General features: G+C 36.3%; 1 protein-coding gene across 1 annotated transcript in view; it reads right to left on the bottom strand.

The window, feature by feature from the left end:
• Nucleotides 1-26633, bottom strand: part of LOC150101923 (uncharacterized) — a 1001066-nt gene that overhangs the window by 751100 nt on the left and 223333 nt on the right. The window contains exons 22-25 of the mRNA XM_090399931.1: nt 22134-22265; nt 19981-20112; nt 9787-9924; nt 553-672 (exon numbers count right to left, since the gene is read on the bottom strand). Coding sequence (XP_090256057.1) covers nt 553-672; nt 9787-9924; nt 19981-20112; nt 22134-22265 — 522 coding nt within the window. The remainder of the gene's footprint in view (nt 1-552; nt 673-9786; nt 9925-19980; nt 20113-22133; nt 22266-26633) is intronic.

The raw sequence follows: 26633 nt of genomic DNA, 5'->3' as shown, positions 1-26633 counted from the left end.
ATGGACAGAAAATAGCTGATGGTAATCAGCTATTTTCTGTCCACTGTTATACCATCAAACTGCTACGTTGTAACAGTTTGATGGTATAACTGTCAAACTGAAAAAAGAGACACAGACCTCCCTCTCTCTCAACATGATGACTGAACCAACTGTTGTGACACAGTTTGAAGAAAATGACATGGAAGAACTTGACTGGTTTTCATAGAGTCTCGATATCAACCCAGAACATGCTTGGAATAAACTGCAACAAATTGAATATGAAGTCAGGCTAGCATATCTAGCAACAGTACATCTGATGTTTTGTATGAAATGTAGTATGTTGCAAAATACTTGAGATGTATTATCACATACCAGTGAAGAGTGAAAAGTGTGATATCACAGCAGGGCCTACATGCTAATGAAGTGTATGTAGCGTACCTTTCAAAATATAAAGCTGTCTTAACATTGATGTCAAGGGTGGCATGTTATATTAGAACTCATACAAATATCAAATCTTTATTAAAAAAAAACTCAGATATGAACTTAAATAAATAAATATCTTGGAATACTCACAAATACAGTATTCACCCTCCTGGACAAAGGGAGGCTTACAACCACAATGTGACCCTTGGTAGCCATCATCAAGACAGATTGTGTTTCCAGGACATTCATTATCTCTTTTACAAGCTATTACTAAACAGAAAGTAAACAGGGCAAAACATTAAAACCAAATTTTGGATTGACAATAATTACAAATGAGTTATGTCATTAATCTTTATACACTTATATATGAAACACATTGCAGTCACATAGGTAAAGTGGATATTATATCCAACATCATTTCAAAGCTGAATGTTTGTAGAAACTATGAAAATTTTGTAAAAATGACAGAGAGCTTATAAAAATACAATCCTCGACATTAGGTTGCCTTAGTTTGCACTAGTTAAAAGAGATGAGCACCGTCCAAGCATCCATATATTCGTCTTTTCTCTGACATTTGATTTCCTTAGTACTGAATGAGAGTTTTTGCTCTCTTAAGGTTTCAGCCTGGTCTCTGAAGAGAACCAACCAGTTCAAAACAGCTGTCAGGTCAGTGAAACCTTACAAAATGCACTAATAAAAGGCGAATATATGGACGCTTGGACAGTGCTCATGTCTTTTAAGTAATTTGCACTTAATGAAGTGCAGTCTAATATAAACTAATACAAACAAATATGGTTGTATCAGACCCCCCCCCCTCCCATACACAGACTGTCAGCCCAACAACCAAGAACACCCAACCAAAGCCAACAGATGGTGTAATTGTAGGACTTTAGGTCTTCCTATATCTCTCTGGATTTTTTTTCATCTTTGTTACTGAAGTGTGCCTGCATGCATGTGTCTAATGCAAGTGTATTAATCCCTGATGATGCAGATTTGACTTTGCCAAAATATAGGATAATAAGTAAATAATTTTATTTATAACAAATACGTTGTTAATAAATATATTCTTAAACTATATACAATGCTTAAGAAATCAAAATTAGCAAGCTCATTGTGCAAACAGATAACCATATTATGCATCTCATATCTTAAATCAAGTCCTAGAATCTACATATCATAATGTAATCGGAATTAGAACCTTTACTGATGGCTTGAATATGAATAATGGCTGGCTAAGTAATGATAAGCTGATTACAATCTTTTCTATTTGCAAATACAGTGGTGCCTTGGTTAACGATGGTAATCCATTCCAGGATTACCATCGTTATCCAAGGCACAATTCCCCATAAGATTTAATTGAAAATCGATTAATTTGTTCCGGCTTCTCCCCACAACCATAGTACATATTAAAAATGCAGATAAAACTCATTTAAAATGTCATAAAAATATGGTAAGTATCATTTATTTATTATACAGTATATGTATTTGCTACAAAAAAATTAACATCAATAAAATGAATTGTTCATGAAAACAGTTTTAATTATCAATTTTCACCAGAAGAACAATCGGAGTTTTTTGACAAATGGACCTGTAAAAAACATGTCTAGGGTTGTTTGCTTCTGCCTCTTTTTTAAAATGTTTCTGAAAAACTGCATGGACTTTTCATTAAATAGATCTGCAGTTCTGATAACCTCAGATTTGTTTGGATTCCATTTCATAGCAACATTTTGAACTTCCTCCCACTTTGCCAAAACATTTTTGATTTCATCAGTCGTAATTTATTCTTTCTCTCCATCCTCATCTTCAGATGAAATTTCCATTTCCTTTTCTTCACATTGCTGCTTGAAAAGTTCTTTTAGCTCATCAGTAGTCAGTTCTCGGTCATGCATCTCCAATAATTCTTCAACATCTTCTTCCTCTACTTCCAAGTTAAGATCATGAGCAGTTGCCACAATATCCTTTACCAATTTGTGTCCTTCATCTGAAGTTTCTTCATTACCAAAGGAAGGACACAGTTTCCTCCATGCTGCTTTGAGACATTTCATTGTTACTTCTTGCCAAGCCTTTACAATTAGCCTAATTGCCATGACAATGTTGAATTCTTCCTTCCAAACTTTTCTTCGGGTTATGTTGGTAGCCTCACACATTTCAAAGCACCTGGTAAAAAGTGCCCTTGTGTAAAGTTTTTTAAAATTTGCAATTATCAGCTGATCCATAGGTTGAATCAGAGATGTAGTCTTGGGAGGAAGATAAATCACCTTGATAAAATCTAATTCCTCTGATAGCTCTTCTTGTATGCTCGTTGGATGTACAGGTGCGTTATCCAAGGTTAAAATGGCTTTTAGAGGCAGATTGTTTTGCTCAAGATAGGCTTTGACATTTGGTCCAAACACTTTGCAAATCCAGTCTCTAAATTCTATTCTTGTGACCCAGGCTTTGCTGTTAAACTTCCACAAAACACCGAGATTGGATTTAGAGACATTGAACTTTTTGAATGGTTTTACCTTGCAGTCTCCACTTGCATTTGCTGCTAAAAGCAATGTTAACCTATCATTCACTGGCTTATGCCAAGGAAGTGTTTTTTTCTTCTTTTGTGATAAATGTCCTGTTGGGCATTTTCTTCCAAAATAACCCAGTCTCATCACAATTGAAGACTTGTTGAGGTAGGTATTCTCCTTCTTCAATATCTTCTTCTATAAAGCTATTGACAAATTTATCTGCTGCTGCTTTGTCAGCACTAGCTGCCTCTCCGTGTCTAAACACACTATGAATTCCTGTTCTTTTTTTAAAGTTGTCAAACCAACCTCTGCTACTTTTAAAATCATCATCATCATCATCTACCTCAGAACGTGATCCCAAAGTCTTCTTTTTCAAATCTTGATAAATCTCTTTAGCTTTCTGACTGACTGCATTTTGAGATGTAGTATTGCCTGCTATTTCTCTTTCTTTGATCCAAATTAGTAATAAATTCTCCATTTGCTCAAAAAGAAGCTCTCTGACATTCAACCTTGAAGTTCCCTTAGCAACCTTAGCTACCATAAGTTCTTCTTTCTTAGCCAAAATGGTTGATATTGTAGAATGACTGGTTTCATATATTCGAGCTAGCTGCATAACTTTCACATCTTCATGATGTTTTGCTATTAATTCTTTCTTCTGTTCAATAGAGAAAATTTTTCTGTTTTTTTTTTTCCCTCACTAGCTTTCTTTTTGGGACCCATTTTGTCACACAGTAAAAAAATTCACTCTATAAAAAAAAAGATACGCAAAATACAGTATTATTACAATTTGTACAACACTAAGACAAGAGATACAAAGAACATATCGTCACCTGAAAATAAAAGCAAAAGTTCCAAAAAAAAAACTTTTTGAAATAAAAGTTAACAGTTAAATTCGAAACCTGCAATTTTTGACTTAGTGCATTTTGCTTGTAAGGTGACGATATTAGATACAGCACTTACCGTAACATACACTGATTAGCAGCTTATAGATACAATGATTATTACATCATATAATAATCGTTGTATCTATAACAACGATTATTATATTTTCATTTTCATCATAAAACGCATTTATAACCACAAATTTTAAAATAAAGCACAGTACACTACAAGAAAAGAAACAATAAACGGAAAACCTAAATAGCTGGCTATGATGGGTCAAACATATCTGAGCTTCACAGCTATGACACGTGGCTGTTCTCTATTCGACAATTCTTCCCTCGCGTGGCTAAGTGCAATCAGAAAATTCCGGTTTTTTAGATCGGATAGAGGTTCACATAATCGAGAGTCATTAACCAATAGATTTTTTTCTTGCAGCCACTCGTCGTTAACCAAGTATGTTGTTATCTGAGGCTGTTGTTAACCAAGGCACCACTGTATTAGTAATGAAATATTTGCTTTCTGACTTGTTGTCTTTGATAAACCATTAAAACTTTCAGAGTAACAAGACAGAGCCAGCCTATTACAGAAATCATTATCTCTGCAGTGGTGGTTAAGGTTTGGAAAAGTCAGTTAAGGACAGAATTCAAAAAAAGTTGGAAAGGAACAATGATAATCTATGGAGATAGTATGGCTTTGTGAAGGGAAAGTATCAAGTAATCGACTCTCTTTATTGTATAAAATGATATATGAATTGGATAAGGAAAATCGGTATACCATGATGCTGCTAGAGTTTGCAAAGAGATGCTGCAGAGAACCCTATTATATAAACTGGAACAAATGAAGATAGACATAAAGCTGGTAGCATGTATAAGAGGATGAACAATTTGCAGATGTATGAGAGTAGCATATGGTGTAATTAAATCAAGGAGAAGAAAAGTGGCCAGTGACCAGTCACAGGCTTATGCTTAAGCTTCTGCTGTTTAATTTCACATTAATAATGTTGGGAATGATTTGAAGGGGAAATATCTTGGAAAATATTTGATGAGCTAATCCTGAAGTATCTGTTCTGTTGTTGTTCACGTCCCCTACATGTTCTTTCTTTTTGAATTTCCAGGCTTCTTGATGTTTGCCCTATGTAATTTAATCCTCAGGAACATGGAATGTTGTATACACCGGCGTATTTGAACCATCACTTCTTGATCTCTAATCACACCATCGATTGGGATAAAAAGCTCCATACCCTATATAGAAGAGGATTTTCGATGTAGAAACTTCAAAGACGCCACGGTTGTACTCTGCTGTGGAGAAAATCTAAACAAATCAAGGAATGATTTTCCTTGATTTGTTAGGCTTTTCCAGACGTCTGAGACGTCTGGAAAAGTCTAATAAGTTCGCTCAGCTACCAGAATTTCATTTCGCTAAAAACTACATAACGTGCTCAATAATGACATACACCATATTCCATGCTTATGATGTTATGCGTTGGCTTAATTTATTTGATTGTGTTACTCCATTCTTCTTTTTTACTAGCAAACGTTAGTTCCTTGTATTATTATTATTATTATTCCGGGCAACTCCAAGGAGTCAACAGACTCATCGAGGGAGGCCCTAACATCATGTCAAGAACAACTATTCGACATTCACACAGTATCTATCATACCTTGCCTTGAACTCATTCACGGTCGTAGCACCCACAACAGACTCTGGAAGCTTATTCCACTCATTCACTACTCTCCAAGTAAAAAACCTAGCTCTAACACCCTTGTCAACCATGCTCTTGCCCAGCTTCCATTCATGGCCCCTAGTCCTCCCACCACCAGTCATATTTTCAAAAATATCTTCTGGATTAATCTTATAGAAACCCTTCAGTAATTTGAATGTCTCAATCATATCACCCCTCCTTCGCCTATTGTCCAATTTCTGCAACCTACAAATCTTCAACCTATTCTCATAAGGTTCATTCCACAGACCTGCTATCATCTTGGTCACTCATCTCTGGATCCTCTCCACTTCTTCCCCATCACGAAGAAACCCTGGTACCCATAACTGGGCACAGTAGTCCAGATGGGGTTTTATCAAGGCTCGATACAGAGGAACAACAACTTGTTTGTCTCTGCATGTTAAAGTATTTTTCAGAAGCCAAGTGATTTGGTGAGCTGTTTTAGTCACTTTTGCAATGTGCCCCCTAAACTTCAATTCCCTATCCACCAACACTCCCAAATCCCTGGCCTCATCAATCTCTTGGAGTACGGTTCCACCAATGCGATATACTGCTGCTATTCTTTTCATCCCAAAGTGCATAACCTTACACTTTGGCACATTAAATTGACATCCATTTTTCCTAGCCCAGTCTTCCAAACTATCCAAATCATCCTGTAAAATTTTGACATCCTGTGCACTCATAATTGCTCTACCCAACTTTGCATCATCAGCAAACAAGTGAACACTTCCTCTCAAATCCTTTCCTATATCACTGATGAACAAATTGAAAAGCATGGTCCAAGAACAGAGCCCTGTGGCACTCCACTAGTTACAAGCTGTCTTTTAGACTCCACTCCTGAATAAACCACTCTCTGGTATCTCTACTTCAAAAACCCTCCTATCCATCTCACCAACTCTATATCTATCTCCCATTTGCTCCAGTTTACTGATTAGGGTTCTATGTGGTATCCTATCAAAAGCCTTGGCAAGGTCCAGTAGTATTACTATAAATCCATTACCCCTATCCAGTTCAGCCGTCACTGTGTTATAAAACGTGAGCAAGTTAATGAGGCATGATCTACCCTTCACAAAACCATGTTGTCCCCCATACAATATCCCATTTTCATCTGTCCAATCCTGTATTCTTTTCTTGACTAATTTCTCTAAGACCTTGACAATGATTCCTGATATGCTAATCGGTCGGTAATTTGCAACAGCAGTTTTGAAACCACCTTTATTCAGCGGAACTATTTTCCCCTCTTTCCACCCCCTTGGGACTAACCCAGATCTGAGACTCGAATTAAACAAAATGGTCAAGGGTACTGACAATTCTTTAGCTGCTTCTCGTACAACACGAGCTGGTATACCATCCAACCCCACAGATGTATTGACATTGAGGTTATGCAATAGACTACTCACCTCCACTTCATTCACCATAATTCCCGTATAATCTACTGGTACATTCGTTTCTGCAATGTCACCACCTGGATGATATATTCTTGCAAAGTGCTCACTCAGTAACTCAACTATATCAACTGATTCAGTTACCTCCCTACCATCGGCATTCTTTGAAATCATTCTGCCATGTACATTTTTCCTTTTACTTGCTACATATCTAAAAAACTGTTTAGGATTCTCTTTAGCCTGCATGCCAATGTTCTTTTGTAATCTTTTTTGCTTTTCTTACCACACTCATTACCCTTCTGGCCTGTGCTTTATACTGTTCGTGCACTTTATATCGTTCATTACTGGTCGCCATTTTCCTTCATACTGAAGCCATACTTACTTGCAACGTATTTTATCAAATTATAACACACCAAAAACACACAAAAAGATGCAATAAGAGACGCAAGGCAAACAAAACTATGCAATATTAAATAAATTTATCAACGATAACTGAAAATGTATCATTACACATGTCCTGAAGAAGCCAGAAAAATTTCTGGTCAACTAATAAAGCCAATAAAAAGTTCCAGTTTAATAATAATCTCTGCTATGCAGCACTTGTCTTGAACAATCGTAGCTATATTGTTTCTTATTACTGATGATGAAATGACTTCTTTATTCTGAAAATCATCACAAAGTTCACATCACAATGTCCTTTATATATATATATATATATATATATATAGGACACTATGATTGCATTACATGAAAAGTTTATGCTATTACTAACTTATCAACAATTTTCCTCCATATCAGTTTTTTATCTGTCAATTTTGTTGGATATTATATTTCAGTTATATAGTCCGTGTGGTTAGCCTAGTGGCTTTGCGCTTCGCAACCATATGCCTGGGGAAGGAGTGTCCCAGGTTCGATTCCTGTCGAAGACGCGAGGAACTTGAGGATCTTCCTCAGGCATAGCCAAGTTAGCTGGTCTTGGGACAGACAGTAGGGTTTTTTCCGCCAGTTTATCTGGCATTTTTCATCCCGCAAGCAGGCAAACTTGCCACGTGAACATACGCCTCTACAGTCAAAAATATATTCCCCCCCCCCCAGTGGCAGGCTAGGCGACAGGTCGTTTGGGAGTGGTACTAACAAGAAGTCGCATCTTAGTAACACACAGACCCTGCATAGGAAGCGGAACTAATGCGTAGTGAAAGAAGAAAGATTATATTTCAGTTATAGATCTATATACATCAATCCATACAGATCTTGATATTCTGGGTCTTTTTCCTGCCATCTTGGCATCAAATATATGTTCTGCTAACTTTTTCTTTCCCATTTAAATTTATTCAATTGATTTAACACCACATACAAGTTTTGCTTATTCCATTGTCTAATTTTTTTTTAATTTAATTCCTATTGTTGTTTATAAGTGTACTGACAATGTCTTATGATACTTAAGACAAAATATTTAGATATTATTAAAAAGTTAATTACTGTGGCATACGTGCAAATTTCTAGTTATCTCCAATTCTGATATGAGGTTTAATGCCACCCTTCATAATGTGATCCATATTTTACAAAAATCTCTGGTCAACTAATAAAGACAATAAAAAGATGATGAATAACAGTATTGCACCCTTGTCTTAAACCTGATTTTCCCTCATGCTATCTTCCTGGGTCTTCTTCAATGCTAACTGCTGACTTACAACTTAAAAGCTGGCCTGGTTGGCCAGGCAGATAGCATATCCAAACAAACAGCTGTAGGTTCAAATCATACCTTGGGCATGGATTTTGCATGATAGCCCTTTAAGTTTATAGAGCTTGTCTTGACTGCAAAAAAAAAAAAAAAAGAAAGAAAGAAATAGACTACACATTGCTTGGTATGTTCCATTTACACTAGACAGGTGTAGGGTTTTGCTTTTCTTCTGGCACTTTCACAAATGCCTTTTCCAGATCTTTGTTATATTTCCATGATTTCTCAACTATTTGTCTTAAATGAAAATCTGTTCTCAAGAACCTCTATTCTGCCTAAACCAGCTTGTTCTTCTCTAAATTGCTCTTCCACAATTTTTCTTAGTCTCATCTCAAACATACTTGCATAAATCTTACTAGGAACACTCAGCACAGAAATCCTCTATAATACTCAGATTCAGTTTTCTTTCCCTTTTCAGAGATGAGCACTATGAGAGCTGTACTGCAATTATTCAGAATTCAATTTTCTGACCATGCCTTCTTGAATTATGCAGTTCAGCCACTATAAATAATTTATACCTCCATATTTGAATATCTGGTTGAACATCATCTACTCCAGCTGCCTTTCCATATTTCAGGTTTTTGATGGCATTTTCTACAAGTATTAATATATATTCCTCATTGCCTCTCTTGAATATCACTGTTCTGTCACTTCCTGTTTCATTTAACAATCTTCCAAAGTAATTATTCAAGCCAAGCATCTAGAATATCTCTATCTTCAGTTTTAATGCCACCTTCATTATCTCTGATTCTTGTTAAAAAATCAGAGATGATAAAGCTGACAAGAAAAATAAAAATAAATTATAAATTACAAAAAAAAATTATTATTTGTGTCAAACAGTGTTTTTACTGTGTGTGTGTGTACATGCACAGATACACTTATACCAATTCTTATATAATAAAAGCTTTGTCCATCTGTTTGGTTAATTTTAATATATTCATGAAAAGAAATACATAAGAATGGTCAAGATGCAGAGTTAAAAGAACAAGAGCATAATAACCATTCTCATGGCTGTTTTGGCAATAGAGACAACATGATTGCTTCATTATACAATTGCAAAGAATATTTTTTTATTTTTATCAGAGATATCTATAGGCAGCAACAGTTGAAAAAAAAGGTCTTCATAATATTAATTAATATTTGTTTAAAAACTGCACTTACCTTCTGGATAACAAATACTGTATGGATTGCCCACATGACCTGGAGGACACCTACATACATAGCTACCTTCCAAATTTAAACAGAAGGCTTCAACTCCACATGGTGGTTTCTCTCTGAATTCAGTACATTCATTAATATCTATAAAAATGAAACATCCATCTTTAAAAATCATGTTTAGTATTTAAAATCATCACATGTTAATTATTTATTTAGTAAATATTTTCTCTGTGTAACATGTACATACATTAGATCAGTGGTTCTTAACCTTTTTTTTTTTTTTGCCTGATGCCCCCTTTCAACTATTGTTGAAAGGGGGCATCAGGCAAAAGTACCCCTGCTTATTTTTGCACTAGGTTAATGACTCAATAAGATAATTATAATATATTATTAAGCAAATCTAAGTTACTATCAACATATTTGAACTGATAATTAATTAAAAATTTGTGACTTTGATACAAATTAATTTTTATTAATTTGTATCAAAAAAGATATAAACTTACTGTATTTAATAAGCCAATCACTAATGGCTACCCTGAGCCTAATGAGATCCTGCTAATTTTTCGATATCAGGTTCAATGTTTGACAAACGAAGTCTCAAGTTTTTTTTATATTTTTTCAAGTTTATCATTATATTAGTAGCATAGTAATGCTTATCATCCCCCCCCCCTCAGTGTCCCCTAACCACTCAATGGTTATCTCCCCCAGGGGGATAACCATTGAGTACTGCCCAGGTTAAGAACCACTGCATTAGATGAATGCTGCTGCTACAGAGCTCTTGAAAAGATAATATTTATTTTGCATAATAAGTAAAAATATTGTGTATAATTACGTTAATTTTCATTTTAAAGATAGCTGAGACTGGGTGTGCTGTTTGATAAAGCTGTGTAGTTATTTTGCAAAGTTTTAATTTTGTTCAATATATCTTATTGTTATGGCAGGCACCATATAATGTCTATTGCCTTGTTCAATGCTTCCCAGTCCACTACCTTTCAAGGATACATTTTGGATAACATACTGTAGAATATCATAACATCCTAAAATATGCTTTTCCATTTATCAGAAATATGGCAAGTGAAGAATAGAAACTTGTTCTTAGATTTAGTGAGAGCAGAGACAGTATGTTGGAAGTGAGTTACAAAAGAATGTATAGAAACACAAATAGTGTGACTGAAGATAAGACAGTTGTGATGAATAGTTTTGACTGTGTGTATGTCAGGTAAGAACAGAATGCTTGAAAAGAGAAATGGAAGTATTAAGGAAATAAAAATGTATGAGAATTGAGTTGAGGGATAATGGAGAGATCAGGAAATTGAGGAGCTGATGTGAGAAGAATGTGAGTCATGAAAATGAGAAATTGAGAGAATAACGCAATAGGTGAAAGCAAAAGTGAAAACAAGGTGAGAAGGTTTCGAAAAGAGAAGCCAGCATAAGAAAAATGAGTGGAGTTGTAGGTTTGAAATGAAAACAGAATGTTAGAAGAGTACTTGCCTGAAAAAATAAAGAGAAGCCAAAGTGCAGATGAAATGATAGCAAAGGTTGTTATGAATGATCTATCTAGGAGAAGGTGACTTCCTCTTAGGTTATTCAGAAATTGAATAGGACAGGTGTTAATGATTGTAGCAAATGAGTATGAGAGAAAGACAGTGAGTTATGTTACCTACCTGGGATATGGATGGGGGGGGGGGGAAGATGGAGAAAGAGAGATGAATGGTGATAATGAAGGACATAATAGCAGGAATGTGTAAAAAGAGAGGTTTGGAATATGGGAATGTCCGGAATGCATTTGATGGTAACAAAGAATTGTTCTTATATGCAAGAGATAGATTCCATTTCAATGGAAAAAATACAGGTTTTTTTTTTTTTTTGGAGAAGTTATTGTTCTGTGATGTGCTGAGTCAAAGCAAGTTGAGAGGATAAATAGTAAGAAGAAAAATGGCTTTGCATGGAGACTATAATTTGGGGGATAGGAAGTTACAAAGTAGAGTATAGACTTGGAAGAACAATAATGGTTATGGAGATAACAGGAATACAGGCAATGCATTACATTTTTCAATATGTAAATACAAAATTGGTGTTAGAATTATGGCTGAAGTAACTCAGGCTATGAGACCAGTATATTAAGTCAATTTTGTCTGTTCTGTAGGATGAAAAATTATCTAAGCAGGCTACATTCATTAGCTCAAAGTTTACTGGTTTTAGTGAAAGATAAAGGTGAAAGATTGAAATAAATTATGTCCTGAGAGGAAAGGAAGTTAAAGAATATAATGCATCTCAGCAAAGGAGAATGTGGAAATTTTACTTATGGTAACAGATGAGTTGTGCTCACTCAGAGTTGAGAATCAGAAGAAGAAAGATATTAATGTTGCCATAAAAGCATGTCCCTAACCAAATATGCTTTTGCCGTGAGAAACTAAACAGTATTAATCTTGTAAAATATTTGTCCTGGGCATAATCTTAATCAAAGAAAACTTATGTACATTGGCAATGAGCTTTCATACCAGCATGCAAACAGCTACATTTTCAATACAACATTTCAATGCAAAAAGAACAAAAGAAAATGTTTACTGTTCTAGAAAAATTTCTCAGTATGCCATGTATTACCATCCATAAAAAGTTTTTTTTTATCTGAGATATTGTAATCAATATATATATATATATATATATATATATATAATTTGAAGCTGTAGCTTCAAATTATAGGTTGGTCTGTATATCTGGAGTTGTGGTGAAGGTCCAGGAGAGATTAGTGCAAAGTAGGATACAGAAATGGATTGATAACAGCAGTATTCTCTGTGGCTATCAGCATGAGTTTGTTAAGAGGAGATCATGTTTCACTAACTTACTTATGTACTATAACAAGTTGAGAAATACCTTGGACAAGGGAGATGCATATACAGTGATGTACTTGGATTTTGCAAGGCTTTTTGATAGACTGCCACATGACAAGTTCTTAAATAAATAGGGCGCTAGTGGGTCAAGCGCTACGAACGTGCTTTGAAGAGCTCCTGATTCAGATAAGTTTTACTAGGAATAATTAAGTATATATGCGTAATTGTTTAAGTAAGAGCGGCTGTAAACGTTGTACGCTACCGATATTATTAGTGTGGGTTTTTTTTCTTGCTTAAACTAAATACGAAAACGTTAATATTAGACCTAGTAACCTGCAGAAAAAAAAAATGGCAGCTGCATTGTCATTCCATGATTTTAATTTGGATTTCAGTAGGTTCGTTAAGTGTGAGGTCTGTTATATGTATTCCTTCGATTACATAAATGATTTGTGGATGTTTAGTGCGGATGGAAGAAGGGTGTGTGCGAAATGTGACCTGAACGAGGAATTGATGAATGCGAATATGAAATTGATGACAGAAAGTGCTAGTACCGATTGTGTCGTGAGTGCACGTTTGAAAGAGAATGGCGAGAAAGACAGGCGAAAAAATGTTAAAAAATCAGGAAAAAAGAAAAAGAGCAATTTGACAACCGTAACGGATGTTAAGGGACGAAAGGGAGGCGGAAAGAAACGAAATTGAGAGAACGAATGAAAGTAGAAATGGCGTGGTGCAGAAACCGCAAGTAAAAAAAATCGAAAGAATGAATGATAGCGAAAAAAGAATGACTGATGGCGAAAGTTGGACGCATGTTGGAACGAAAGTATTGAACCAAAGAAAGATGAATGACAGTAAAAGTGAGAAGAATGATAGCGAAAGTTGGACGCATGTTAGTCCGAAAGTACGGAAACAAAGAAAGATATGTGAGAGTGAAAGTGAGAAGAATGACAGTGAAAGTTGGACGTATGTTGGACCGAAAGTACGGAAACAAAGAAGGATGAATGAGAGGGAAAGTGAGAAGAGAGGGTCGAGAGTTAGAAAGTTAGAAAGATTTAATGATAGAGTGAATGTGTCGCGAGGTTCAGAAGGTGAATTGGATTGGATGAAGCAAGAAATGAAATGGATGCGGAATGAAATTAAGAGAATGCAGGTCAAAACTATTAAAATAAATCATGATGGCATGAAAGAGTTAACAAAAGATGAGCAAGTGGCGTTGTATGGCGACTCCATTATTAAAGGTGTGCTAGAGGATAAAATGCACAAGGTATGTTTTCCAGGTGGTAAAATGAGTAGAGTGATTGAGGCATTGAACATGAGGCGGGAACGAGCAAAAGAGTTAATTGTATTAATTGGAACAAATGATTTGAGAGAGAACAAAGAGCATGTCAAAATGAATGTCAGGAGACTGCTTGGAAAGATAAAGGAGAATAGTGTGACAGGAAGGGTGGTCAGTGTGTTGCCTAGGTATGATTGTGGTGAAATGAGGCGGAGAGCAAGGATTATGAATGATATTCTGGCTGAAATGTGTGAGGAGATGGGAGTACAGTTTGTTAATGTGCGGAATGAGTTTGAGGGACGAAGTGAGCTGTATGGGAGCGATGGACTGCATTTGAGTGGTTATGGTGTGAGTCGCTTGGAGAGACTGCTGCTGGAAGGTAGAGAAGTGAATAGAGAGAATGAATCAGATCAAGAGGGGAGTGATGTGGAAGGGCAGGAGAGTAAGACAGGAGAGATTGAAGGAGTGGAAATGAATGTGGAAGTGAGTGGTATGAGTATAGATAATGAGAGAATGGGTGTGCAAGAGGAGCAGGGAAACGGGGAGGCTCAGGGTGGACAGGGATACACAGCGTGAGAAAGGTGGATGCTCCACGAGGAGGTGAGAGAATGTGTAGGCAGGAAAGTAATGGGATGATCAGGGATCAAAAGGAAACAGATGGAATTGCAAAGGGTTCTAAAATGAAGAAGCAGAAAGGGAAATGGCCCCAGTCCAGCATGGAGAGATCACATCGAGTGAGTGGTATCAGTGGAACTAGCTGTAGATCCAGAAATGAGTTGTTGTGTTTGTATACCAATGCTAGAAGTATAAGAAACAAGGCGGATGAAATGGTTGCACTAATTGCATCTGTGCACCCAGAGATTGTCGGAATAAGTGAGACATGGTTAGATGAGGATGACATCCTGACGGGAATAGAGATGGAAAGGTATGATGTGTTTCGTGAGGATAGAAGGGGTAAAAAGGGAGGGGGAGTGCTATTGATGATAGAGAAAGAGTTATGTCCATACAAGGTAGAGATGCAAGGGGGAAATGGGGCCAGTGGTTTTGAGGCAGTATGGTGTGAGATAGAGGTGAATAGAATCAAATACTTGGTGGGATGTTGTTATAGACCTGGTAATGTGGATGGTGGTGATAGTGAAATGTATAGTCAAATAAGCCAAGCAAATAAGAAAAGGGTGATCATTATGGGTGATTTTAATTATGGCAATATTGACTGGAATGAAGAGATAGCAACTGGAAGTAAAGAAAATGAGTTTCTTGAGTTTTTGAGGGATAACTACCTCAGACAGTATGTAACAGAGGGCACAAGAGGATTAAGGGTCTTGGATTTGGTCATCTCATCGGAGGATGTAATTATCAATGAGGTATCAAATCATCCACCAATTGGTGAAAGTGACCATGAGGTGATTACTTGGGTGGTTGCCAGCAGTGCAAGGACCAATGTGAAAAAAGGGTATATGTGGAACTACAATTGGGGTGATTATGAAGAGCTCAGGAGACAGCTTGCAGGTGTAGCATGGAATGAGGAGTTAGCTGGAAAAGAGATCAATGCAGCTTGGGGGATTTTCAAAAAATATTTAGTGGATGCAATGTCTAAATGTATACCACGGGTGAGAAGGTTAAATAAGTTAGGTGTGAGATGGATGAATAAAGAGATTAAGCATGCAATACAGAGAAAAAGGGCATTGTGGAGGTAGCATAAGAGAAGTGGAAGTAACCAATTTCATGAGTTCTACAAAGACCAGGCAAGGAGAGTGACTTGGTTGGTGAGAGTAGCTAAAGAGAGGTATGAACAGCAGTTAGCTAATGAAGCTAAAAAGAATCCTAGGGAGTTCTTTCGATATGTAGCCAGCAAAAGAAAGAATGATTATGGAAGGATGACATTGATTGGAGGAAATGGTATAAAGACAGCGGTTGCAGAATGTGTGGTGGAGATACTTAATGAGCAGTTCATAAAGATCTTTCAATCTTGTGAATGTGACTTCATGGAGAGATTAAGAGCAGTTGATGATGGGGAGGAGAGACTGACTGTAAGTGAGCAAGAGGTGTTTGGGGAGTTGAGTAAACTAGATGTAAATAAGGCTGTGGGACTTGATAATATATCACCGCGTATTCTGAAGGAATGTGCCAGAGAGTTGACACCTGCCTTGACATATTTTTTTAATACGAGTCTTGCACTTGGTCAAGTCCCTAAAGAGTGGAAGGAGGGCAAGATTGTGCCACTTCATAAAGGAGGTGATCGAACTCAAGCATCAAACTATAGGCCTATCTGTGTGTCGGGTGTTGCGGTTAAGTTGTTGGAGAAGCTTGTGAGAACTAGAATCCAGAGTTGGGTTGACAACAATGGTATAATCTTTGATGGACAGCATGGATTTGCTAAAGGGAGGTCGTGTTTTAGTAATCTACTTACTTATTACAATAAAGTGACTGCTTCCTTGGACAGAGGAGAAGGATACACAGTAATATACTTGGATTTCGCAAAAGCTTTTGATAGAGTGCCTCATGATAAGTTGACAGTCAAACTAGAGCAGATGGGGTTGGATATTAGATTAGTGCATTGGATTGGAGACTGGCTATCTGATAGGTATCAACAAGTTGTGTATGGGGGTGCAATATCCAGGAAAAGGAAAGTCACTAGTGGAGTGCCTCAGGGATCTGTTTTAGGGCCATTACTATTTAACTTGTATATTAATGATATTGGCGAAGATTTGGATGGAGATATTCAGTTGTTTGCAGATGATGCAAAGTTGGGACGAACCATAAAGAGTAGTGAAGATGTTGTGGCCTTGCAAGAAGACTTGAATAAATTGAGTGATTGGGCAAGCAAATGGGGATGTGAGTTCAATGTTGCAAAATGTAAGGTTTTAAAATTTGGAAAACAAAGATGGGATGCAGAATTTATGCTTGGTAAGAATATATTGTTGGAAGTAGAGGAAATAAGAGATCTGGGAGTGATAGTGGATAAGGATCTAAAATTTAGGGGTCACATCGCCAAAATTGTGAAGACAACACAAAGACTTCTGGGAATGATGAGGAGGACACTGACGTGTAGAAGTAGGGAGATTCTTGTTCCATTGTATAAGGCTTTGATTAGGCCACACATGGACTATTGTGCCCAGATTTGGTCACCTGGTTTTCAGAAGGATGAAGAGATGTTGGAGAGGGTCCAAAGGCGACTGACTAAGGTGGTTTCTGACCTCTGGAATGTCGAGTATGAGGAAAGATTGAAAAGATGTAATTTGCAGAGACTAGTGGAGAGAAGGAAGAGGGGAGATATGATAGAGACCTACAAGTTGGTAAGGGGTTGCTATAGGATCAATGGTGGAGAAGTTCTACAGCGAATAGTGGGAGATCAGGGGAGAACCAGAGGTCATCCCTGGAAACTGTATAAAGAGGTTGTGAGTAGGGGAGTGAGAGGCAGGTTTTTTTCGTGCAGAGTTGTGAATGATTGGAATGCCTTGCCTGAGAGTGTGGTGTCTGCAAGGAGTTTGAATGTGTTTAAGACCCAGTATGATGAGATGTGTGTGAGATAAAAGGACCTCCTAGATGAGTCTTTGACTCCATGAGGTCTTGTTTAATAATAATAATAATAATAATAATAAATTGAAACAGATGGGATCGGAAACCAGACTTCTGTGTTGGATCAGTGACTGGCTGTCGAATAGGTATCAGAAAGTTGTATATGATGGTGCAGTATCTTGAAATAGAAAGGTCACCAGTGTTGTGATGCAGGGATCAGTTTTGGGGCCATTGTTGTAAATTTGTATGTTAATGATATTGGGTTGGGTTTAACTAGTGATATCCAGCTGTTTGTGGATGATGCAAAACTGGGGAGAGCAATGAACAGTCAGGCTGATGTTAATGCCTTACAAGAGGACTTGAATAGATTGCATGAATGGGCAGGTAAGTGGAACTATCAGTTCAATGTTGCCAAGTGTAAGGTTTTGAGATTTGATAAGTGTATACTTTGCATCCCATAACGATGGGATGCAAAGTATACACTTGGTGAGGAAACTTTAACAGGTTCCAAAGAGATGAGAAGTCATCACATCGAATAATGGCAATGATGCAGAGAACCCTTACATGCAGAAATAGAGGGGTTATGATTCCATTGTATAAGGCCTTGATCAGGCCTTATATGGATTACTGTGCACAGATTTGGTCGCTGGGTTTTCATGGTGACAAGGATATGTTGGAAAGGGTGCAGAGAAGCGTCACAAAGGTAGTCAGTGGTCTTTGGAATGTAGAGTATGAGGACAGATTAAGAGAATGTAAGTTGCAGAGCCTCGTGAATAGGAAGAGGAGGGAGAGATATGATTGAGACATATAAGCTGGTTGATATGGAAGAGATTTTTCATAAAATGGGAGAGGGGAGTAAAACAAGAGGCCACTGCTGGAAACTGTATAAGGAGAGTGTGAGCAAAAGAGTGAGAAGTAGGTTCTTTGCATGGAGGGGTGGTTGGTGAGTGGAATGCATTGCCTGAGTGGGTTGTGGATGTGGACACATTGAACCAGTTTAAGACATGGTTGGATGAGCATTGTATGCAATAGTGAGTACCTCCCACGATGAGTCTCTGACTCCATGGACATCAAATATTAATAATAATAACAATAATAATATATAAAAAGCATCCTATAAAGCAAGTAATCACAAGTAGGTATTGTATATTTCTGTATCTCGATGATAGCTGCAATCTGTTTGTTCTTCAAATTTATATAAAACAGACATATCGTTGGCAGGCATCGACAATATCAAAAGCTTATAATGCTTGATGACATTTCTGGCTGCATAATGAAGGAATTCCTTAGGATTTTCCTTGGACTGCAATGCTAATCTCGTCTCATATTCCATTTTTATCTTCCTTACTATACTAGTCCCTTTCTTGGTTTGAGTCTTATATTCCAAGTGCAACTGCCCTTCACCTTTATTTCCATTTTTTTTCTTTATTTTCATAATCTCTTTTCATTTGTAGTTCCTGTTTGATTTCATTAATCATCTACTTTACACTAAACCATGTTATCTTTTTTTTTTACTTGAGGAATATAATTTTCCATCGCGGTTGATGAATATTTCTTCACTATCCCCATGCACTGCTGATATCTCTCCCATACACTTTTTCCATCTACAGAACTGCTACAAGCTGATTTCTAAGATTATTATAGTTGTCTGCCTTATTATTCCTTTCTCTCTGATACTTCTGCATGTCTATTAAGCCTCCAAGTCAAGACTGCATGGGCACTCTCACCAAAGAGGACAAGCTGACATTGACAAGATGACAATTACAATCAGATCCTCTGATGCTAGGACTAAACAGAATCTCTTAATCAGATGTTACTACATGAGACATTTGTCCCTCAAGAATTCCAGAAATTCTCTTCCTTTGCTACTGTATGCTATTTCTTCTGCTCAATTTATGCTGAAAATGATCACCCACAATGATCACTCGCCTTGCACACAACAAACTGATCTACTAAAAAATTTCTTGCTCATCATCTTCTGTGTTCCCTGCCTATAGCAACATCCACTAAATATATCCTCCCACCTCCATCTCACATCATACACACTCAAAACTATTAGTGCCACTTCCTTCCAAATTCTCCACTTTTGAGAACAACACTAAACTCATCACAAGTAATACTCCATCACCCCATTTGCACTTCTTATTGAATATAGAGATCCAACATGCACTCCAATACTTATCTGATAGCTTTCCAGAAACAATTAAGTTAAAGTTTTGTAACAAAGACAAAAAAAATTTTTGTCAGTTTAAAGTAAATGTTAACTTATAGTTAACAGTTAAATGTTAATTTTTGCTTTGTGTGATTATTTATTTATTTATAGCATATGATGATTGTGTGATTCAAACCTTGAAATGCTTTATTTGTTTCCTAATTAAAATCTTTACCACTGAAGAAGCTACAAAATGAAAGGTACTGGATTATTCAACATAACAAATGATAAATGCTTTTCAAATGTATTCTTTATATTTATATATACCAGAAGCTTTCCTTTTAACATTATGCATTGGAAAAAAAAATAGTCGAAATTTATTTTCATTTAAAATAAGTTGATAACTTATATTAAGCACCTACCTCTACACCTTACTGAAGGAAGATCTCTGGTATAACCCCTTTTGCATACACACTGTGGTTTTTCACCTACAGTCACACATTCTTCTTTTGCATCACAAGGTCTAGCATGAGAACATACTTTTGTTTGATTCTCTAAAAATGAAATAAATAAATAGTTATAAAAATTCTTCAGACAGTCTTTACATAATTAGAAGATACTTTAAATTTCCTATATAGAGACCAATTTCTTTAGCATTAAAACTAATTAAAATGCTTAAATTTGTATTTAAATTCTCTTGTCTACACTTTCATTCCTTGAAGAAAGTAGAGAACACTCTTTCAGCTATCACTTTTTAAAAATTGGCAGATAGCTAAATAACCTTTCATCAGCATCATCACTAAGGTTAAGTACATTCCCAAAGTGCTAGATAAGGGACAATGTTCCCATTCCTAACTAGAATTAATATGCATATAGTCATATGTTTGCGGGAATATCTGTGTGTTTTATCATCAATTTTTCTTATTACAGGATTTAAAGCCTGAGTTTCCTCTGGGAGAAAAAAAAACCCTGCTTTCCTACATCAAAGAATGACTAACTGCAGAATCAGCTGAAAAAAAAGGCATAGATAAGATCCTCTAGATAAAATATTCAGAGCACTTAATAATTAAAAACTACATCACATTCAAACTATACATCAAACTAGTAACCCTCCATCCATTCACCTAAGGATAAATTCTATCCTGCATCAAATCCAGGAGTATGTATATATAAACTATAAGAAATTTCCTATAATTGTGACCTGGCTTGCTACAGACAGGAAGATATATTGACATCCACCTCAGAGAACATAAGAACATTCACCCCCCCCCCCATCCTTATGGCAAGTCAGGACTGGCCAACCATATTTTGGCCAGTCCTGACATATTATATAGAAAACAGCAAAGTGCTACACAAAAGTCATTACAAGTCAGAGAGACTGTTTCTGGAATTACCAGCAGCTATGAATCATTTTTCAAACTTCAACATGCTCATAGCATCACTTCCTAATTTAAATCTCCTGTATACTACTCTTATGTCTTGAACCAATATGAAGATATTACTATCAACAATAACATAGTCAATGAGACTTCTTATTTCTTATGTCTTCACTCCATATAAATGCACATCTTTATGCTGAAATAAGGTATTAGTAATGAATAGTATATTTCTGCACAGATACTTATCTTTATTATTAACATTGTTCTTTTTCCCAAATTTTCACAAAACATTTTGTATGTCTTGTATAAATCATCTGTATGTATAGTATTTATTTTCTACTCTACTCTTTAGATCTCTAACAAGGACCAACAACTTTTCCTTCTTCTTTGTGTTAGATGCCTTCTCTAATGACTTCAAAAATTTCCCCACTTCTTCCTTATTAACCACAGGCATGAATATGTCTCGCTCTCCAACTCCTCATTTTGATGTTTGCCCACATTACTTTGCTTGATGTTGCCTGCCATTCAAAAAGCTTATCCTCATGTTTAGTATTGAATACTATAGTGATTCATTTTTTTCCCTGATCATTTATAATGGTTATTTAAAAGAATCTCTCTTGTTTTTGCCTTATTTGTTTTAGTAAAGCAATTATGTCGACCTTTACTTCTCTAGTTCTTCTATCTGTTCCCTTTTTCTGCTCCTAACTCTCATGCCTCTTTTGAAGTCATCTGATTCTGATGATTTGAAGTTTGTTCCAATAACCAACTTTTCACTATTTGCTATGGCAATGGTATTTCCCAATGAAAATAGCATTGAGGGAGAAATACAACTGACATGAAATTCCATCACATTGTACCATCCTTTTGTATTTTGGTTTAAGCCAATAAGTATACAATTTGATCAGATAAATAACAAATTATCAGCATATCCTCATTCTTTCAGTCCAAATAGATACCTATTAACAGGATGCACCATTAGTAGGTATCTACTTGGATATTGATGGAATGGAAATGGAAGGTTCTGAGAACCTTCAATCTTCATCCTCAGACTTCTTTCTCTGCCTTCCTTCTCCAAAGAAAAAAGCAAAGAATGGATTAATACTATAAAGACAGAAGAAAAAGGCTGAATTTTGGTTTACAGTGTAAGCAAGTACATGCATCAGTATAAATAAAGAAATTTAAATTTAATCACTTACCTGATCTGAGACATCCTCTGTAGGGATCTCCATTATAACCTTGAGGGCACACACATTCATAAGATCCATGAGAATTTCGACATAATGCATTTTTGCCACATGCAGCTTCTCCTGTATTACACTCATCAAGGTCTATTTCAGGAAAATATAAGTTATTTTTTATTTTTACAAAGCCAATTAATAAATTACAGCAATTACATGTTTCATATTATGATTAATAATAAATAATAGATATTACATGATAAAACCTTGTATAAAAATTGCTAAATGAAACAAGCAGTGATAGCACAGTGGTAAAAAACATTCAACAGGCATACAGTCAGGAATACATATCCATACTTGAAGTAGAAAAAGCCATCAAAGGCTTAAAATGTGGAAAGGCAGCAGGAGTAGATGATATTCGGCCAGAAATGCTGAAGTAAGGTGGTATAAGAGTCTCTTGCAGTGGCTGCACTGCATAGTTCAGAAGGCCTGGACAGAGGGACGAATTCCCGATGATTGGAGTAGAGCTCTCATAGTACCCATATATAATAAGGGAAATAAAACTGAATGTGAGAATTACAGAGGTATTTCCCTACTGAGTGTTCCTGGTAAGATATATGCAAGTTTACTTGAGAAACGGTTGAGAGGAATTGTAGAAGAAAAGCTTGGTGAAGAACAAGCTGGATTCTGGTCAAATAGAGGCTGTCAGGATCAGATCTTCACTTTACAACAAATAGTGGAGAAATCATGGGAATATAACAAAGATCTCTATTTGAGTTTTGTAGATCTGGAAAAGGCATATGACACGGTGCCAAGAGAGAAGCTATTCAATATGCTACAGTTATATGGTGTCAATGGGGCATTATATGAAGCAATACTTGGTCTTTATTTGAGTTGTAAGTCAGCAATTAGAATTGAAGGAAGTACAGGAAGATGGTTTAATATTAAATCTGGTGTGAGACAAGGATGTACATTATCCCCTCTGTTATTCATTATCTATATGGATCATATTATGAAGGAAAGTGGTATTAAACATGATATCAAAATTGGAGATGTTAATGTCAGCTCTTTGCTTTATGCGGACGATGTTATACTTCTAAATAAATCCGCTACGAGTCTGCAAGATTCCTGGACTAAATTGAATAACTGTTATAATAGATATGGTATGAAGGTCAGCAATAAAAAGACAAAGACAATGAAAATAGGCAGAATCGTTGAAAATGTCAACTTCATTGTGAACGGAGAACCTGTGGAACAAGTAAAACATTTCACCTACTTAGGCAGAATTTTTAGTGAAGATGGTAAATTAAATATGGAAATAGATAACAGAATCAATAAACTGGTATAGTAGGAAGTCAATTAAATAAATTCATATGGAATAAGAGAGAAATTAGTCAAAACACTAAATTAGCTGTATACAAGACAGTGTTCAAACCAGTTTTAACTTATGGATCTGAGAGCTGAGTCAGAAGTAAAACAGTTGATCAAAGACTAGAGACCACAGATATGAGAATCCTGAGAAAGATTAGAAGCATGAACAGATGGCATCAATGGCAATATCATATTAAAAATGAGGATATTAGGAAAGAACTTGACATTGTCAGCATCCAGGAATGCGTTAGCAGAGCTAATCTCAGGTGGTATGGTCATTTAAACAGAATGGGCGAGGAAAGATTGGCAAAACAAGTGTTCTCTGCCAGGTTGGCAGGAAAACGACCCAGAGGAAGACCAAGATATAGGTGGATTGATGCGGTACAAAGTGCCTTAGATGACAGAAATATAAGATCTGATAATATTGGAATCTTGTCAAGTAACAGACTGATCTGGAGGAAAATTGTAGATAGGAAGTTAGTAATGATGTAAATTTTTCATGTAGTACTATCATATCCTGTACACTCCTTGAGGGTACATGGGAGTAATTTTATGATGATGATGATGAAACCTTGTATAACATCCTTTCTTTCATGTATAACATGGAAATTATGAATTATGTTGTGCACAATATAAAGATTACTACTGTATATAAATAATCTCAGTACCTATGTTGAAATAGGTATTGAAACAGCATATGAGAAAACCAAAACTGCATACACCTCAATTATATATTGGTTCTCCTTTGATCCTGATGCAGAACATAAACTAAAAGATACACTGGTCTGATCTTTTAAAGACCACAATGTAAAAAAACATTATAGAAGTTGTTCATATTGGTATTCATCCTTCTAAGCAATACAATCAAAGATCCAAGTCCATACCAGAAAACAACTCCAGGCCATTATATGCCCACCACCACCACCACCAAAACTTCACTGTTGTGTAGTCTGTGTAGATACTAGTGTAGTCTGCAATGTTGACTACACATTGTTTGGTTTATGTGCAGCTACTGAAACCTGCAGATACTGCAGCTTTTGCAGATGCTGTTTACTAGTACTGCTAACCTTTACTCTTTGACTGTTTCTGCATCAGACTGCCAAGACCTTCATACAACTTTTCCAAACATTATTATTACATGGTATCTCCATGCAGTCCGGAGACTCATCATGGGAGACCCAAACTAGCTATTATACACACAAAACTTATCATAAAATTACTCCCATGTACATGGGAGTACATGGGATACATGGGGTACTCCCATGTACCCCAGGTACATGGGGTACAACTCATTCACTGTCTTGGAATTAACAACTAATTCTGGAAATCCATTCCCTCACTCACCACTCTTCATGCAAAAAATAACCATACTCTTGCACAACTTCCACGGATGGCCCGTCTTTTGCTGTTAGCCTTCTGGATCATCCTGTGCATTTCTTGGCTGAGGTGGGATGATGAACTGCATAATATGTTTTCCCAGATATCTGCCAAACACACACACATTCATCTACTTGATCAGAAAATGTAGCATAACTTATAGCTACATATCACAGAGTTCCAATTTTACAGACCAGTCATGATCTTCTTTTCATACTGGTGTATGAAAAGTGCAACTGTCAATTCACTGTTGCAAAGTTTCAAGTTTTTAAATTTGGTAAGCAATGATGAAATGCAAAGTATAGAGTTGGTGGGGAAACTTTAAAGGAAGTAGAGGAGATGAGAGATCTGGGAGTGGTGATGGACAAGGACACCTGAACTTCAGGGGACACATTGCACAAGTTGTGAAGATGTTACATCAGATAATGGCAATGAAGCAGAGGAGACCCTGACATGCAGAAATAAAGAGGTTATAATGCCATTGTATAAGGTCTTGATCAGGCTTCATAAGGATTACTGTGCACAGACTTGACCACCAGGTTTTCATAGTGATGAGGATATGTTAGATAAGGTCTAGAGAAGATTTGAAGGTGGTCAGTAGTCTTTGGAATGTGAAATATGTGAATTGAATGTAAACTGCAAAGCCTCATGAACAGGAGGAGAGAGAATATGATTGAGACATATAAGTCAGGGGTTGTTATCAGGTTGACATGAAAGAGATTTTTGTATAATGGGAGAGGGGGGGGGAGAATAAAAGGCCATCCCTGGAAACCATATAAGGAGGGTGTGAGCAGAGAAGTGAGTTCTATACATGGAGAGGATTCTTTACACGGAGATTGGTTGGTAAATGGAATGCATTGCCTGAGTGTGTTGTGAATGTAGACACATTGAATCCGTTTAAGGCACGGTTGGATGCGCTTTGTGTGTGATAGTGTGTACCTCCCATGATGAGTCTCTGACTCCATGGAGGTCACATGTTATTAATAATAATAATAATAATAATAATAATCTGTACTGATGATCTGACTTATATGCAACTATCCTTCCACAGAAACCAAGGGGTGGCTGTTTACTAGTTCGAGTTTGTTTCCTACTAACTTGAATCCTTACTCAGAACTCCTAGTGTTAATCATTTCTATGTCAGACTGCTGAGATTTCCATACCACTCTTCCAAATATCTTTTGGTCCTTTACTGTTAGCTTCTTATGATTTTTTGGCACCTTTAGATTTCCAATGGTTCATAATTTTGCCTGATATCAAAAAAATATCACTCTGCCTTCCATATAATACTGCACACAAATAAACTGTTTAACTTGCAAATTTCAGTAATTTAACTAGGAGAAATAAATTTGGTGTTACTTTATATGACAACTATTATGTCAATGAGAAAATAAGTTGTACAGCCAAAGGACAGATTATGGATAGTGATTTATGAGTATATCAAGCACCAGAAGAAAATTATAGATAACAGCATTTTGCAGATAGAAAGTTGATATGATTTCTATTTGATGGTGATGAAACTACAACGAATCTTCTTATGTTATTGTTAAATAAGCAAAATTTTGTTAAAGGGGATACTGAGCAAGAATTATTAATAAGTAGAAAAACAGAGCCTTCATAGATCAATCAGTAATGGTAATGCTCTTAGCTGGAAAAACCTGGATTCAAATCCCATCAAGGACACAGAGAATCTTTATAAGGGCTTTTCTCAAGTTAAGTTAGTTAAGAAAATACTACCACGAAGAGATGATAGTATTTTCTTTCTCCTGG

Source organism: Typopeltis vanoorti, chromosome 11 (genome assembly GCF_054136105.1).
Source record: "Typopeltis vanoorti isolate ZY-2024b chromosome 11, IOZ_Tvanoo_1.0, whole genome shotgun sequence".
Taxonomy (NCBI): Eukaryota; Metazoa; Arthropoda; class Arachnida; order Uropygi; family Thelyphonidae; genus Typopeltis; species Typopeltis vanoorti.
Note: the sequence above shows the minus strand (reverse complement) of the source record. Positions and strands in the feature narration are given on the sequence as shown.